This window comes from Manduca sexta, chromosome 14 (assembly GCF_014839805.1).
Source record: "Manduca sexta isolate Smith_Timp_Sample1 chromosome 14, JHU_Msex_v1.0, whole genome shotgun sequence".
Taxonomy (NCBI): domain Eukaryota; kingdom Metazoa; phylum Arthropoda; class Insecta; order Lepidoptera; family Sphingidae; genus Manduca; species Manduca sexta.
In genome coordinates, this window is record NC_051128.1 from 397105 (window position 1) to 415553 (window position 18449).

General features: G+C 36.3%; 1 protein-coding gene across 1 annotated transcript; it reads left to right on the forward strand.

The window, feature by feature from the left end:
- The first annotated feature begins 355 nt into the window (after positions 1 to 355).
- LOC115442921 (putative inorganic phosphate cotransporter) lies at positions 356 to 17676 on the forward strand. Its single transcript, XM_030168127.2, has 11 exons — positions 356 to 491; positions 4383 to 4522; positions 8940 to 9119; positions 10831 to 10969; positions 12180 to 12403; positions 13277 to 13429; positions 13690 to 13822; positions 14155 to 14279; positions 15576 to 15698; positions 16211 to 16355; positions 17553 to 17676. Exons 1-11 carry the CDS (start codon positions 419 to 421, stop codon positions 17618 to 17620), a joined length of 1503 nt encoding a protein of 500 aa, XP_030023987.2. The 5' UTR covers positions 356 to 418; the 3' UTR covers positions 17621 to 17676.
- The last annotated feature ends 773 nt before the right edge of the window (positions 17677 to 18449 follow it).

An 18449-nucleotide genomic window follows, 5' to 3' on the forward strand; every position in this document is an offset into this window, starting at 1 on the left:
AACCTAAAAAAATATTTATATAAAGTATATGGAATAAATCAGCGTACTTTCAATATTAATGAGAGACGGGAATTTATTAATCCGAAAAATGCATACTTAATAGAAATAAAGCTATAGAACCATTAAAATTGACTCGATTTAAGAATTTTTAAATTACAGACTCGCAAGCAAAACCTGGAACGTAAACAATGAAATACGTTATACATAATATAAACAACGGCACGTACTATCAGCATGTCAACTAGACTAAAACTTAACCATTACCGACAAAGCAATTTATACTTTACCTTCTAAAACATTAAGTCTGAATATCAACAGACAAATATCGTCGATTCCTTATTAAATACTCAGTGCAATTTCCTCTTAGCTTTCATTCGTCCGCGGAATGTAATAGTGAGTGGTGAAAAGCAGTGACAATATGGTCGAAGAAAAAAGAATGTCTTTAAAAATGCTTCGGCGGGAGCCGGGCCGGCTCAGCGTATCGGCTAAAAGTAAGAAATTTGTAGTTTCCTGTATGCGTATGCGCACTCGCTATATTGTTTATTGTAATTTCGAGGGGAGTGCTTTCGTTTATTTTTATTTAAAATTTAATTATTTCTTATTACATGTAGATCTTATTTTAAAGACATAACATTATTAATTTGTTAAAAAAACATATTATTATTTATTTATAAAAAAGTATAAACAATGTTCTTTAAATTCCATATTAGTTTTTTTTTATTGACGTTAAATACGAAATATAACAAAAACCGTAATTACCTTTTTGTATAAAAGTTTTCAAGAATAAACAAAAACTTTTGCATTTATCCTATTCTAAATTCACTGTAAGCTCAATAATGTAAATTATTAACAATAAATACCAAAATAAACTATTCTACAAAATTCACATTTTTATTTCACTATTGACACACATTCGACGCGGAAATCAATCCACGCACTACACTGTCGTAGCGTTGGCAAAAATAGTTCAAATAGTTAAATTATTTATAAACATGCGAAACATTAAGTGATATCATTAGAATTTATCCCTAATTCTAAACACTCACACGCCGCGTGTTTCGCGTTTATATACTTGTGTTTTTTCACGACTTCTTTTGAGATTTATTGTTCCTTTTGGATTTGGGGTAGAACTTTCAATTGTGAAAACAACGGCTATCGAGAGAAATAGAGATATTAGGGTTACTCTTTAGGACAAGAAAATTTGTTATAGAAAGTATGTCTGGTGTAAAGATATGAGATAGCTTGTTAGCTACGTAAAAGTTATAAATACACCAATCTTCAAATAGTAAGAATTTTACGTCTGGTGCCCACGTGTGTATGAGAAAAGTAAATTATCGCACTTAGGAATACAGTAGCTTTTTATATGTCAAAGAAATGTCTAAATCAGAACATTTCTATAAACAAGCTCTGTAAACAAACAAACAAAAAATATGTCAGTAAATATAAGTAACATCATTAAACGTTTAGAGCTACTTTTCGCTTTATTAATGGCCATTCGGCTGCCAATTTATTTCTAGTTCACTATTAGTTTACTATCTCGTGATAGTGTTGAATGGATTAATCAAATATTATTAGCAGTGATAGTAAACTGTAGCTTTAAGCCCCGGCTACTGTCAATGTGGTTTAGCAAGGAATTATATGTTTCTCGTCAGTTGACATATTGACCCTAAATTTCCTATTTTTTTTATGGGCGAAAACGCGTTGTCTTTACCATCACTTAGAGGTTATGTTGGTTTTACCGATCTCACGGCCCAATGTCGACATTCGTGAGTATAGCTTCTTCCGAGCGAGCATTAGATCGAGTCCCTAACCCCTGTATACCTTAGACCGGCGTACCAATCAAAATCGGCCTTCTGCGGCGCATACGGGACGGTCTCGTGGTATCTTGTTGCACTAACATAGCTCAGAACGGTCCTTGATTCAATATGGACCCTACTTACCAACAGGGGACCTTCTTGCTCGAATACAATTTTATCATACATCACTCAATAAGTGCCTCCATTATCCAGAATTAAGAGCTCAAATTAAAAAGCAGAGCACGATCTCAACAATCGGATCATTTTCAACTAATCAGAAACTTTAATTGAATGAAAACAAGAAGCTGGTCGACAAACCAGAGTTTATTGAAGTCACGTCTTTACTCTACTTATTTTTAAGTAGTTAATTTAATTAGTAATAGAATATGACAAGCTAAATTACTTTTGGTATAAAATGGACAGATTAGTGAGTCGGGAAATCTTTAGGGAAGGTCTATGTTTAGCGGATTTTATGTGGATATTGATGATATATTTTAAGTAAAAAAAGATTGAATAATGTTATGTGCTTCAACAGTAGTTGTATATAAAATAATTAATACTGACTACGTAGCTCTTCATAATAAGGTATAAATCTTGTCCTCTCACGTAGATAAAATATATATACAATAAACAAACATAATAACTATTTCAATGCGGGGATCGAATCATTAAAACATCGTGTGCCAGGCAGCTATACACCGCAACACTGAGAAAATGAAAATCGATTTAAAATCATATTTCAATAAATGAAAAATGTTAAGTTTTCATAACATTCACTTACAGCTTTCAATAGATGGATAAAAGTTAAATTCAAATCCAATTTTGCCAATTTCGCATAAATTAAATAATTTTAAAGCTTTTCTACAAAATGAATCGCTGTCATTTTAAGAAAGGATAAGTAATTTATTGCTTCGATATTTTAAGATGAAACTAAATAATTGACCGATTTGTCCTACGATGAACGCAGACGGTCGTATATAATCGGTTTTAGTAGACATACAAATTGAAACATATGACAATCAATACTTTGAAACTCTCGAAGAGAGAAAAGAAATGAAGTATTCAATATTGGTTCTAATACTAATGAAGGTGGTCAGCGGCGAAGCGTCCATACAACTTGATTCCTACCGGCTTCCTTTTTAGGGTTATTTACGTTTAAGTTTTTATTTTCTGTTAAATTGCCTTCGATACGTTAACCAAAGCACTATTTGCATTGGGTTACCTTTTGAAAAATTTCACCCTTCGCCATTGAAAGTGATAATGCTAATTTTGTAAAATGAAACACTAATTCCAACTGATTAAAGAAGTTGTAAGTCGGTAACAATTTTGTCACAATAAAATCAGTATTTTTATGGCAAAGAGCCAACGATTAAGTAGGTCTCTTGATACGTGTCGATCACTGCAAATTAAATCTCAATGGCAGAGAAATCGTGGGTCCTTTGACGACAGTTATAGAGAGGAATTGAGACTTTAAACCTCTCGTAATTTTATGGGCCACATGCAACTGATAAATCTTCGCTTTGTAAAAAATATTGGGCAGAATAGATAGGAAGACGCAACGTAGGCAGGCCCCCCTCGAGGTGGACCGACGACCTGGTGAGGGTCGCCGGAGTCCGATGGATGCGGGCGGCCTACAACCGGTCCCTGTGGCGTTCAATCGGGGAGGCCTATGTCCAGCAGTGGACGATTCCCAGCTGAAATGATGAATAGAACAGAACAAAGCAAAAAAAAATTATTAAAAGTATTGAATCAGCACTAAACGGAATACCAACTCAACGGCTAAAGACGGTCGTTGACAAAAATCCATCTGCGCCCACTATTAATGTCTCCAATAGAAGATTCTATTGGACACGTATTACACGTTTTGAAAATACATCAGTTTGTAATGGGATTTGAAGGCTAGCTGCAACAAGACAATAAATCTTTAGACGAGCGCGGTTCGAAATTCTATTTGAAATATTGTGCAGGGCTTTCTCGAAATTTTTATTTATATCTATATACATTTATATTTTGTAGACAAACGATAATCACCTGATGGTATGTGAAGAATCATAATTACTGTAAGATTAGATCTGGTTAAATTCAGGGAGATGGATGGTTGTAGGAACAATATTTTCATATTCTGTCTAAAATATGCTTGAAAAAGTGTATTGTGTCATCCTCGTATTGAAGTAGAAAGAAGAGTACGATAAGTGATGAATGTAATAGGTGAGGAATTATGAGCTGTGTGGTATATGACGGAATGTTTATCAGGAAAGGTCATGTAGACCTTTCTGGCAACAAAATTATACCTGATAATACTGCAAAGAGTGTTTGAAAACTCTTGACCCCTGCTTTCCTTTGACAGTTCATTAAAAGCATGTAACACACCTCATCACGTTTATGACAATAGAAATTGCAACACTGAATACCATTTCGCATAAATTTCAGTAAGATAACCTAACACGTCCGTGTTATGAGTTTTCGCTGTTATAGAGAGTAAGCTCCCTGATTAAAAAGTCAATTAAACAGTGCCTGCAGACTATTGTTTGTCTACTAAAATAGTGATACCTCTTACCATGCTAACCTCTGTTTCTGATTCCCCAGAATTTGGCTTCGGTATTCGGCACGTGCAGATGATATGCATGAGTTTCTGCATGATCGCGCTGTTCATAGCACGCAGCAGTCTTGGTGTGGCCATCCTCGCTATGACTGACGTCACGCGGCGGAACGATTCCAATGTTGAGGTAGGAATTATTTTTCTATATTTTTGGAGTGGTAGGGTATGGTAGGTTCCGCCCTGTGGAATGGGGGCGTTTGAAGAATTCCACCACGGTATCCCCTGCCTGTCGTAAGAGGCGACTAATAGGGGCCACGAAGGGGGTCGTCGGCGGGCAGCAGGGGGCTGTCCGCCCTACTGCATTTTTGTGCATCCTTGCACATTTTTCGGTTGACCCCCGGGATGGACGGCAGTGTGTAGTTGGCCTCATGCTGCCGTAGACGCCGAGGGCGTCCTTCGGTGCGTGGGAGCTTCTGAGCCCCCCCCCCCCCCCCATAGGAGACGGGCCGCAAGGCGGCACCCGCTGCGGACGAATACTTAGAAACTTCCGTCAGAGGAAGCCCGCAGTCGTCCCTAATGCGCCGAAGAGGGCCACCGCGGAGTTTTAGCTGGTAGGCCGTGCATAGGTTAGTTGTACTCGGGTTAGGGACTCAGCCCGGCGGTCGCCCGAAGGTCGTCATCAAATCCGGGCGGCTCAACGCCGGGCCGTAAGGCACGGTTACCCCAGCATAACCGCTCAGTCGCCCCCCACGAAGGCTGGGTGGTAGTAATAAGGGACTTTCTCCGCGAAACCAAAAAAAAAAAAGGGTATGGTAGGTTATTTGCATCCGCCCGGATAGCGACCCATATGTATAACCCGTCATAGTGGTTCACGTAAGTGTGTCGCATTCTGGGATCAGCCTTTGTATATCTATTTCTAAATAGGTTTGCATAATTGTGTCGACTGATGAGAGACAACCATGTCTACACAATGTAACTAAAATTCCAGCTTGGGCGTCAGGTAAAGGGAGAAAATTCATAATTTTAGTAGAATAACTCTCAAAAATTCAAAATAAAATTCTCTATGTTAATGATGATAGATGAGCATAATGCTACAAATTATCAAACGATAAATACAATTTATTATAAATAAAATATAATCAGTGACTATGTAGCCGGAATTAAAGAGAGAAGAGCCAACTGAAAGGACATGGAAAAATAAATACATCATAAGTGCCAGTTCGCTCATCCAAGTAGGTGCGACTTCATTTGTGTCCTTATTTTCAACAATAATAAAGAGCCCTACCTAGCTAATCTATCATGTTTCTTGTATGAGATTTAATCACATATATACCATAATTGCACAGCAAAGCAAAAGTATCGGAAAATTTGTTCGTGTTCCAATTGAAAGTCATTATGTTTATTGAATCTGTGATATAAATGTGTAAAAAGGCTACAAGAATCTTAAAACATCATAGCTATCAGCGCGTAAAATATTGTAGGATTTGCTTTGTCATATTCAGGCGTCATAGCTAGTATTTTTAGAAGAGTATTTATTGTACTAACGTTAGTGTAAATATTTATTTGGGATTGGGCAATTTCACTTTCAATAATTTTTGGAAAATTTAAATTTTATACACTTTTATTTGACTGACTGATTGTTGATTAATTGATTGACTGTAAATATACAACTGAGTATATACACTGTTGGGTCCCGCTTTGAAGTACATTGCCGATAGCATAATTACTGGGCATTATGAGACTTAACATCTTATGTCGCAGAGAAATGAGCACAATAAAGTACCACACTGTACTTTGTAATTCAAAGTTCTGTATGGTGTTACTACTGTTTATGGGCGGTCGTAGGACATACATACGGTATATTCGTCTCGTAATGTAGCTATATGAAACAAAAAAAAACTGACAGTGAAACAGCGACATTTTCTGTCTATAGACATTCGACTACTTATATATAACTATAAATCAAATTACATCGAATCTATGCTAATATTCATTGCTAATTTTCCTTGCCAACATAAATCGTTACAACCAATAAAATATATATTTTTTGTTGCCAGTACGTAACATTATGCAACCATATCGTCCCAAAATAATTGTTTAAATATTAGACATAAATGAATCCATTAGCAAACAACGCATGTCGTGGCAAAAACTTTCCTAAATTTGGACGTTAAATACTATAATATTTGTGACGTAAAATTTCACGCTAATCATATGTAAACGTAACTTTTTCTTTACAATATGATAGTAACATTTAGTGAAAAGTCGCGTGTCTTTTATTTATTTTCGTTAATGTTTTCCCACGCATTTATAGAGTGAAGTATAAATAATTCTTATCATACTGCAGTGATAACCACCTTTAGTTGTAATGTCAAGTGTCAACCAAATAAATCGTGACTGGAGATTTCGTCTTTTTTTATTGCTCTTTTTTGAATTGCTTGCCATTCGCCTGATGGTTAGCGATACGACCGCCCATAAACAGTAGTAACACCATCTAATACCTTGAATTACAAAGTATAATTTGGTATTCCACTGTGCTCGCCATTCTGAGACATGAGATGTTAAGTCTTATTATGTTCAGTAGTTGCACTGTATACAATGTTCTTCAAACCGGAACATAATAGTGACTACACACGGCTGCTTGTCGGCAGAAATAGACATTGCAGTGGTACCTACCCAGACGGACTCTCTTATATGGGAGACCTACCACCATAAGTCTGTCATATTTTGTCTTATTAGTGCTGCTAATCATTTACCAAAGAATGGCAGCACGCTTACTTCCCTCATCTTTTGAAAAAAAAAAAGAAACTTCAATCTGTTTAGAGCGGTTTACTTTGTTCACACAAGACTCCGTTTTTTATACGAGCAAGGCAAATCAGAGCCACTACACCTGAAGATAAGCGAAATGGGGTCTACAGAGTTTCGGCAAACGAGATGATTATCCCTCTTCAATAAATATTTCAACTTTTTTTTTGCTATACGGTTATATGATCAATTCGTAGTATAGACTAGAAAAATGCAGTAAAATTATAGTGTCCCGAAAATCGATATGAATGAATATAAGCATAGGAAAAACAAATCGAATTTAGATTGAAATTATTGATTAATAAAGTAAATTATTCGTAATATATTTCAAATAATATTTAATTGTTTCTGTCCTTCACAAAAATGAAAATTCAAATAAGAGGTAAGTTGTTCTGGCTAAGAATAATTTGATCTGAATTTCATTATTAATTAAACTATAAATCCTTTTACCCCATTACACCGATATTCGAAATTAGGATGAAATATTTCGAAATATAAAAAGCTAATCAAAATACCAGATTTACAAATAACAAAAACTGTTTAATCGCGTATCAAATACGATTATCTATGTATCGAAACGTTGTTGCCATTCATCGTCCGCTTATTGTTTTAGGATAAATCCAATTCCCAGAGCCGATATCAATTTTTAAAATCAACATTGTTAATTGAAGGCCAGATAAACCGGTTTTTTTACATGTATACGAGCATTCACTTCTTTATGGGCAAATTTTGACAATTTATTCAGTATCGGAATTTTCTAACCCGACAATATAATCGAAGCCTAAGAAAATTAAGAAATAAGAATAATGAAACTACAGAAATATAAGAACCAAGGCCTGTAGGTTAGTTTATAGTTAGTAGAATAACTGTTGTAATGTTATTATCCATACGGGTTGTTACCAAAGTCATTCCATTGTATGGAAAACTACAGACTTCCCAAACAATGGAACTTTTAAACATTTTAATATAAGAGTATAAATTTTATTTATTTTCTTGATTAAATAATCACTTATACGTGTCATTTTATCTATTTCATACGTTTTATAATTTATTGCCTTCGTTTGTTTCATTTCTTGTTGACTTTGTAATTAAATTGTCAACAAATGTGATTTCATGGCTTTTTGTTGAAGATATTTATTTGTTATATGTGTAGGATTGTAAACAAGAGTTTGCACTTTGCTACTTGCACACTTTTTTATGGACAAGGCAATATGACCCCACTGTACCCGATGGTACATGGAGAAGGGTCCACATAGAGTGTCGACTAACAAGTTAACCCAATGTCATTCGACACAATTATGCAGGAATGTTTGAAATCGAATAAACACAGCCTGATCTTGGAACGCGATATACTTACGAGGGACACTAAGGCGGGTTTTACACTTTATATGCTATGGTCGCTATTTGGGCGAAAAAAAATAACTTCTCACCAGCAAATTTACTTATCCAAAATAAGTGGAAATACGCAAATGGACTTCTTTTTTATATACTGTTGTAGCGTTGTAAGGGGAAGATTTCCAGTCAGGCAGATGTTGCGCCTGACCGGCCGCAGCCCCTCCCATAGAGGAACGAAACCATCTGCTCCTGTACAGCGGCATCAACCTTTACGTCGCTGCAGTGGTGATTCCGACGTGATATTGACGAAATGGCGTATTTATTAATTGTGCCGCTACACTGCCACTACTACCACAAGCTTCCTCTAAACTACGTGTCTTGGCTTCGAACCAGCATCATGCCTCTGCAGTCCATCCCCCCCTCCCCACTTTATATCCTTGTAAATTCTAATATCCCTTCCGCAGATATACGAGTGGGACAAAAAGACGCAAGGCTTGATCTTATCCTCATTCTTCTGGGGCTACATGACCATGCAGATCCCGGCTGGTCTCCTCGCCAAGCGGTATGGTGGGAAGGTGATCTTGTTGGTGGCATTACTGGCTAATGGAACCATCTCCATGATCCTACCAATCGTTGCTAGTGTGGTAAGTTTTAATCTTGATACGGTATAGTGGTTTTGATATCAGATCTGTATTATATACTGTTCCACTGCTGGGCACGGGCCTCCACTACTATTAAGAGGAATTAGGCCTTAGTCCACCATGCTGGCCTAGTGCGGATAAGTAGACTGCACACATCCTCAAAATTCCTATAGAGAACTTTTCAGGTAAGAAGGTTTCCTCGCGATGTTTTCCTTCACCATTAAAGCAAGCGATAATTCACAAAAATATGCACATTATTTTCGAAAAATCAGAGGTGTGTGCCCTTGGGTTTTGAATCTTTGGACGTTCGTTTCGGCAGTTCGTTCCACAACCTACTAGGCTATCGCCATTTATGTGGCATTACGGTATAGTGGTTTTATCAGCCAAATAAGTAGAGGTAATGTGTTGTTCTACTGTTGGAATATTTATGGACGCCTAGCTTACTGAATCCACGTTGTACATTTATGGTTCTTTCGGTGACTGTCAATTTCTTTGAGTAAATAATAATAATGTTTATTTATAAAGTACATAATTCTCGGTGATGTCCACATTCAGTTGTGTCTGTATCGTTTAAAAATTAAATTGATAGCTTGATGACGTTCTTTTGTGCGTAACATGAATAAATCCAAATTAATAAAGATTTAATAAAAGAAAAATAAAAAATAATATGTTTGAAAGGTTTCACGCATAAACCTATACCTATTTCGATATAATTTTGCATATTTGAACATCCAGAAAAGATTAGTACTTATAGTATTATCCTTTACTTGTCACAAATAGTATTCCAAGCGAAACCGCAACCAAAATCTGAAAAACAATACCGTTACTTTATCACAATCTAGAAATCTGTATGACCCAAGGAAGAGCTTAAACAGTTGTGTATTATTTCCTCGTTCCATTTAGTGGGAAGCCTCTAATGTAAGCGCACAATAGTCCACTTTAATTTACTTACTTCAATGTTAATTCAACGCTCGGAGCTAAATTCCTAGCGGAATAATTTCTCCGCATTTCACTCTGGCTTCTTGAGTAAATCCGTGTTAAAAGCTAGTTTAACTAAAGATTTATTTCTGTTAGTTTTCTGGTCAGAATAACGAGCGGCGTGCTTTGTGGACAACTGGTTGGTGTTGGTATTTAAGTTGTGGCCTTTATACGAGATTTACTCATCTCGTTATTTAATTATATCTTACTTAATATTATCACTGCGAAAGTTTGTGATGTTTGTTTGTACTGGCAAACTGTTATGCGGATTTGGATGATGGGGTAAGCAGAGGAGAAACTAGATTTGAAATAGAAAAATAAAAAGTCGCTTGTACTACTTATTGAACAAAGAATTTCATTTTTGATGGCCTAAGTACTCTGTTTATAGTTACTGGACTTGTAAATACTAACAATATTGGTAATTACTGTGCATTATGAGACTTAGCATCTTGTCTCAAGGTGACTACTGCAGTGGAGTCTCGCTTAGAAATTTGTAATACGAAATTCTGTATCATGTTGATACTATTCATGGACGCTCATACCGCTTACCGTCAAGTAAGCAGGACGCTCGTCTTTTCATTAAATTGTAAGAAAACAATACTTGCGAGACGGACGACGGTCAATAGAACTAAATGCCGAAGCGATGATTTTCGATATTCATTGAATTACCAATACAAAAAATTGCATACCTAGTTATCTACCGGGTATCCAAATGTAATGTACGTAATGGTTTCAGGGAGGTTGGAGTATGGTGTGTCTCTGCAGAGTGTTAATGGGTCTCACGCAAGCCTGCCTCTTCCCCGCAAGCCATACCCTCCTTGGCAGGTGGCTTCCAGCTAATGAACGGACTACTTTGACAGGAATCGTCTACGGAGGTATTGTTCTACATGGATTATTTTAGCAAAGCTGGCAAACAATTACCAAATATGTCATAATATGATTAGTAATATCCATTAAACTCCGATACCAAACTGTAATTGAGCTGACTGGCGTCGGTAATCATCTCTCCAGTCTTCACTCCCATTTCAATGCTTCCCAGCTTACCATGTCCTTACAAACAAAAAAGCTTGAACACACATTGTGAGAAGAACCATAGTTTCGCTGTTAGTCATAAATGAAGGAATAGGGTTTAGGGGAGGAGTGTTTCGGCTTTTCTATATCTCATCCATCCTACAAAACACGATGTCACTACGCGTTGAATTTCTATGAGACAGTCATACTAGTCAAGAAGCTGGCCTATTCATAATGTAAACAAATGTATCTACGAACAGTACAATCTAGGGATCCTAGGTGACTATTTAGTTATTCATTACACTTTAAACTGGGTTCTTGATAGTGAATTTCATACAGCAGTAAAGTACTTCTAAGCATTTTTTGTTTAACCTAAATTTCATTGTTATTAAACAAGAAGAAAAATCTCAGCATTTATTTGGAGTCAGATAAGTGCCCACTATTACACTAATGTAAAACGTTCAGTATTTTTTCCACAGAATAATCGTGATATGGATCAGCTTCTAAAAATGTCATACAAGCTTAAATATTGCCTATGATATTATGACACAAAACGAATTTCATTACATTTAAGCTGTTTGCGAAATAAAAATCTCGAATGGCATGAGAGGCATAATTTATTGTCAATGTTCCGCATTAGGTCTGCAGTACTGTTAAGAGTTCTATAGAGATATTTAACTATTACAGCAAGATCTTATTATGGCTTACGAAATGAAATACCAATTATGTCTTCACCACAGAAAAGCCGAATCAACCGAAATTAAAGCAACTGTCGTACGGAAAACTGACGTGAAATGACAAGTTTTGTGATGTTTCATTGCGTTTTGTACGATTAGTCAAATGTCGAAGAATAACCTGAAATTATTTTACTATTTAATGGTTATTCATAGAATAGAAATTAAATTCATAAGTTAATCCTCTCAACGTAAGTGATCACAACTAAATAGATATTGTCAAGATAATGACTTTCTCCCTCTCTTTCCTTGCAACATATCTATATCATATACTTTCAACTAATCTACGATCATATCTTTGACACTCATCCATTAACACTAATTCAATTCTTCTTTTCAGGGTCTCAAGTGGGCACAATCATTGCAATGCCAGTATCAGGGATATTAGCAGAAACAGCGATGGGGTGGAAGCTAATCTTCTATAGCATTGCTGGGTTGATGTTCTTGACTGCTGCGATATGGTTCTGGTTCTCAGCCAGCTCTCCTGAAGAGCATCCCATGATCAGCGAGGAGGAGAAGTATTACATTGAGATGGGATTGAACATGACTACAGGTCAGACGAAGGTAATTACATTGATGGTATAGTTGTATTGCCTGCGTGGTACGAGATCTGTCGGTGGTCTCGAATCACAGATCGGGCAAATTGATTCTGGCTCTTTTACTCTTTATCAATCCGGAGTCTACGATTTGAGCCGAATATAGCGATAGGCTTGCCCTCTATGGCGTCGTGAGATGGAACACACATGGAAACGAGTGGATGCCCAGCCTCACCAATACCTACCTCTTCAGGAATAAAGACATGGTGTATTTTTAGACAGTAAGTGATCATTGTTGAATTCTGATCGCAAAGAGCAACAAAGCCAGAAATCTCGCTTGCTATAATTATATAGTAGTTTTAAGATATGTTCCTTTTAAAACATTGATAAATATATACTAGAAAATTTGTGGGTGCTTCCACAATATCTCAGAACAGATATTGAGAAATAGAATAAGGATTTTTGGTATTGGGACAAAGGATAAGGATATAAATTGACAAGTCATCTTTTAAGCTAAAGAGTCCTACAAACAAAGATACTTTGTGTTTTTTTTTTTTTTATTATTTTTTTTTTTTTTTGCTTTGAGTGACGAGACCAGCTTGCCGTTCTCCTGATGGAAGGCGATACGACCACCCATAAACAGTAAAAAGACAATCCAACACCTTGAATTACAAAGTATTGTTTGGTATTCTACTGCGCTCGCTATCCTGGGACGAGAGATGTTAAGTCTCATTATGTCCAGTAGTTACACTGGCTACAATGTCCTGCAAACCGGAACACAACAGTGAATACACATTGCTGCTCGTCGGCAGAAATAAACATTGCGGTGGTACCTACCCAGGCAGACTCTCACATATGAGAGACCTAACACCAGTAAATTACAATATTGATTACTTTTCAGGTCAATCGTCCCACACCGTGGAGGGAGATGTTTAAGACTGGGCCTTTATGGGCGATCGTGGTATCTCATGTTGGAGCTGCTACTGCTTTCGTGTTATTCTTTGTGGACACGCCCACATATTTGGAAAGGGCAATGCATATATCCTTAAGAAATGTAAGTACCTACATACAATATAATACTAACGAATTATATAAGAGACTTTTAAATGGATGACCCTACTTAAAACTTTATAAAAACAATAATGTTTCACTTAGCAATAACATTATTGTTTATTTTTTTTTAAACGGGTTTAAATGAATTAGTATGTATGCGCATTAATTGAGAGAATAAAACTTTATCGCCGTGAATAATAGTTTTGTCATTAGGTTAACTAGCATCTTGCTAACATGCTTGACATTATTCTTTCTCTTCAGAGTGCCCTGCTCTCCGCATTGCCTTATTTCGGCATGTGGGTAGGCAGCGTTGTATCGTCAACCGTCTGCGAAAAGATTTACAACAGAGGCCTCCTGTCTGTCACCTCCTGTAGAAAAATATTTAACTCTTTAGGTAACTATTTCTTTTTTTATTGCCTTAGTAGGCAAGCGAGCAAACGCTCTGCCTGATGGTAAGCAGGAGCTGCCATTCATGGACTATAAAGCAATGCTAGAGGCACAGCCCAGCTGTTGCTTGCCAGGAGTAAGAACCATTATATTAAGTTCTAATATAGCGTGTTACTGATGTACTGCTTATGGGTAGTTTTAGCACCATCGTTTAAGCTAGCAACAGATGACTTTCGTAATTTAGTTGTATCAGAAGAAAACTTAAAATTTCAAAATAAAGAAGACGTTTTCTTGCATTGTCGCAACGGTTTTCTGAAACCATGATTATTTTATTAACAGCTATGTTCGGGGCGGGCGCCGGGCTGATACTCCTGGCGTACCTCGGCCCGGACCACAAGAACATCGCGATAGCTACACTCATAGGTGTATTGACTATGTGCGGGTTCACGTCTGCTGGCTTCATGGTAAGATTAATATTATGTAATTTTATTTGCACAAAATCATGAGGTGGACAGATGACGTCATAAAAGTCACAAGGGTTCGCTGGATGCGGGCCGTTTACAATAGGTCGATCTGGAAATCTTTGGGAGGGGCCCATGTTCAGCAATGGACATCCTGCGGCTGATAATGATGACGGTAGGAACAATTAAAAAGAACACATTATATAATATCGCTGGCTCAGTACTACAAAGTCCTACTTATGTTGCTAAAATTTTATTAAAAAAAATTACTTTGGGTAATTTAGAGAAGATTCATGGTTCCCGTTTATTACGACTTTATGTGCAATATCCTATAGAGAGATTGAGACATTTGTACACAGTTTGTGATTTGCATAATCAGGAATACCTACAATTTTACTTATATATTGTACAGGTATTAGAAAAGCGGCGATAGCCTACTTGGGTGTGGGACGGACTGCCAAGACGAATGTCCGCAGGTTTAAATCCCAAGGGCACACACCTCTGACTTTTCTAAAAAATCATGTGTGTATTCTTTGTGAATTTATCGTTCGCTTTAACGGTGAAGGAAAACATCGTGACGAAACCTGCATACCTGAGAAGTTCTCTATAGGAATTTCGAGGGTGTGTGAAGTCTATCAATCCGCAGTAGGCCAGCGTGGTGGACTAAGGCCTAATACCTCTCAGTAGTAGAGGAGGCCCGTGCTCAGCAGTGAGCAAGTATATAATACAGGGCTGTTATTATTATTATTATTAGAGTATACAATCTAGACGATAACTCGGTATAGACTATGAAAGGTAATTCAAGAAAAATCTGTTCTCAGAAATAAAAAGCCAATCATTTGTACATCCACTGAAGCTCCTTGAAATATCATCCAATAGTTTTATCTCGAACGATATTGAAATTCAATGTGTTTTGTACGATTGTGTCTGCAAATCTAAAGGTGCGGTCATGCCGAGAGCTATATATTATTATATAGCATTCACTCCCTTTGAATAAGCTAGTGAAAAATTGCCACACGGTGAAAAATAAAAAATATCATAATTGTAAAATAAAAGTACGAATAAATGCAATATGTTAACAAAGTATCGAGAATGTTTATTACTGGATATATTACATACGAACTACGTTTCTGACATGAGGCAATATTTTTTTATCTACTGCCTCTTTTCAACTTCCATTCCTACTTATTACTTAATGATGGGCAAAGCACCAACAATGTGTGGAGCAACCAATAATTCTAACAATATAACGGTTATAAAAAAATAAAACACCAAATAGTAAATCAATACTATTTCCAGGTGAACCACTTGGACTTGTCGCCCCATTTCGCTGGCGTGATGCTCTCTCTCACCAACTTTGCCGGCAGCATTGGAGCCGTCCTCACTCCAGTGGCGACTAGTCTCATTCTACGCAATGATTCGGTGAGTATTTTAAGCACCGATTATTGGTTTTATTGCACCAGGCATTAAAGATAGTTGGGTTATATTTAAATACTATAAAATATATGAGGATCAACAATGTTTTTATTGCCTAAGTAGACAAATTTGCAAGCAGTCCACCTGATGGTAAGCGGTAACCACTATCTGTAGACTTATGTAATATAAGGGGCATAGCTTAGCCGCTGCCTACCATATCGACGACATTCGCCATTTAGACGAGCATGAATTCCAAATATCACAGCACAGCCCGGGATCTGGAATTTGTGCCCAATATGGCGATAGGCTCGACTATCACATCATGAGACAGAATGCACTTGGCAAAAAGTGGGCGCCGTGGTCGCACCTCTGCATACCCCTTCGGAGATTGAGGCGTGATGTTGTGTGTGTGAATTCCAATCACGTCTCATCAAAACGAGCTATACGAGTAGGGTTTTTAACAATATATGGGATACAAGCCAAGAGCGTGATAATATAATATGAACGTAATTTTCCAGTCTGACATGTCACGCTGGCGCATCGTGTTCCTGATGACGGCTGGCTTGTGCGTGGGCTCTAACATAGTCTACGTGATCTTCGGCAGCGCGGAGAGACAACCCTGGGACAATCCTGATTACAAAGACAGGAGGAAAGCTGACCCAGGTGATTATATTTTAAATAAGAAATCGACGAAATGAAGCATCATAACCAAAGGCAATGAACACACTGGGCTACACGAATTGTCATATCAGTTTTACTCTATCAGTATTAATTACCTTACTTCGTGTTTGCTCTTAAGACAGAGATGCTAAGCGTCGTATTAATTAATTAATCATAATTTTGAGCACGATCTTAAGTAGACGTTTAACGTATTTGAATAAAATTTGAGTTATCATTTAAGCGCCTGTTATTAGCTACGTTGGTTATATACAAAAAAAAGGAACTCAAATGTCAAAATCCGTAATGCTAAGACTTCATACATCAATTGACATATTCTTGGTGTATCTAATGAGGAACATAAAATGCTGATATAATAATTAGTTCAGAGTGAAATTTAGTGGTATTTCTTAATGCGGCTATTAGTAAAAGTATTTTGATATCACTACATACAACGGAAATACCTTAAATAAATAGTACGTACCCAGCACATAATTGGCATAAATAAAAAATCTGTGCAATACTTATATACCTCTATTGCTTCTGAAATTCAACATCTCAATACAATAATAAATAATGATATTTATGTAGATATACAAATTGTTTTCATCTAAATCTTTCAATTTAAATTCTAAATAGTATTGTGATCTTTCGGGGTAAATATTTACAGGAGTATTTACTTTGATAGCTTTGTTTCAAGTCGTTGCATGTATAAAGAAATTACTTTTGAAGCGAAATATATTACTTTGTACAACTTAATTTATTTTTACGAGGCAAAGATAAAGTCTCTAATTTTTTACGTGCTGTGTTTGAAATGGTTTTTTGGTACAAATGCTACGTCGATTCATGAGGTTTACTATATTCCCTTGTAGCGTTAGTATTGAAAGCTATCAATAACTATAATGATAGACTCATCTAGTTATAACATCATATGAAGTTCAGGAAGATGGACTCGATTTTAGTATAATTAATATGCACCAGTATACTTTGAACTACAAAATTCTATACGACATTACTCATGGGTATAATACATTAATGTTGTCTTTACATATCTCTTTATAAATAACAATGTCTTCAAACTAATACTTTTTAACGATAGAAATGAAATGAATAACGAAGAACTACTACCTACCGAAATTATTTTAAATCGAACATTTAAAGTATTATTTATGCATGATAATCAAGTATCTTTTAATATTGCAGAGGAAGTACGACCAGTAATGACCATGAATACTAAAGAAGATGAAAAGAAAAAAGAAGCTCAAGCATGATTCACGGATATGAATGAAGTTAATGTAAATATTATAATAAATAATGTACATAGTAATAATGTTTTATTTTCATCACTACTAACACTAATCCACCTCTTTACGAAGCCCAATGATATTTTAATACCATATGTATGAATACCGATGGTATATTCCATCATAATGAACCTGAATTTACAGCATTGGGCGCCATTCACTTGGAATATAAATCCACTCCCAGTTCTATACTGTAATTTGTTATTGTCTGTAGTCTTATATTGATAAGTAATTGTTCATAACTTAAGCAGCTTACATGTTTAATTAAACTGTTAATGTAATTCAATTTGTAAATAAAAATAGATAAATAATATCCTTTGGCTCACAATAGTTATATTCTTAAAAATTATGATGTTCGAAGGGATCATATAATCGAGAGGAGTAGGTCGCAACCCTAATTTGTAGCGCTATGCAATATGCATATTGATATATAGTTTTAGGTTCCTATAAAAAGAAATCAGGAATAAATTTTAAAAGACAACCGTTTATCCTGAAAGATCTGAGGAGACTGGCGGAGAGCAAAGATAGCTAGTATATATTATGTATGGAAAGGATGAGAAAGTAACAGGGAAGAACAAGTTACGCATGTTCAACGGGGCCGGAATGTATGTCAATGAAGGTGGGCATATTTCCAGTTTCCAAACTAATACTGAATAGAAAAAGCAAGTATGACTTTATCTGACCCAGAATACAAACCCAGGACGAACGCGATAGTCGTATCGTGCATGTAATATAACTACGCCACCGAAGCAGTATAACAGGAAATCAAGAGGTGAGTGAAGTAAATTCAAAATAT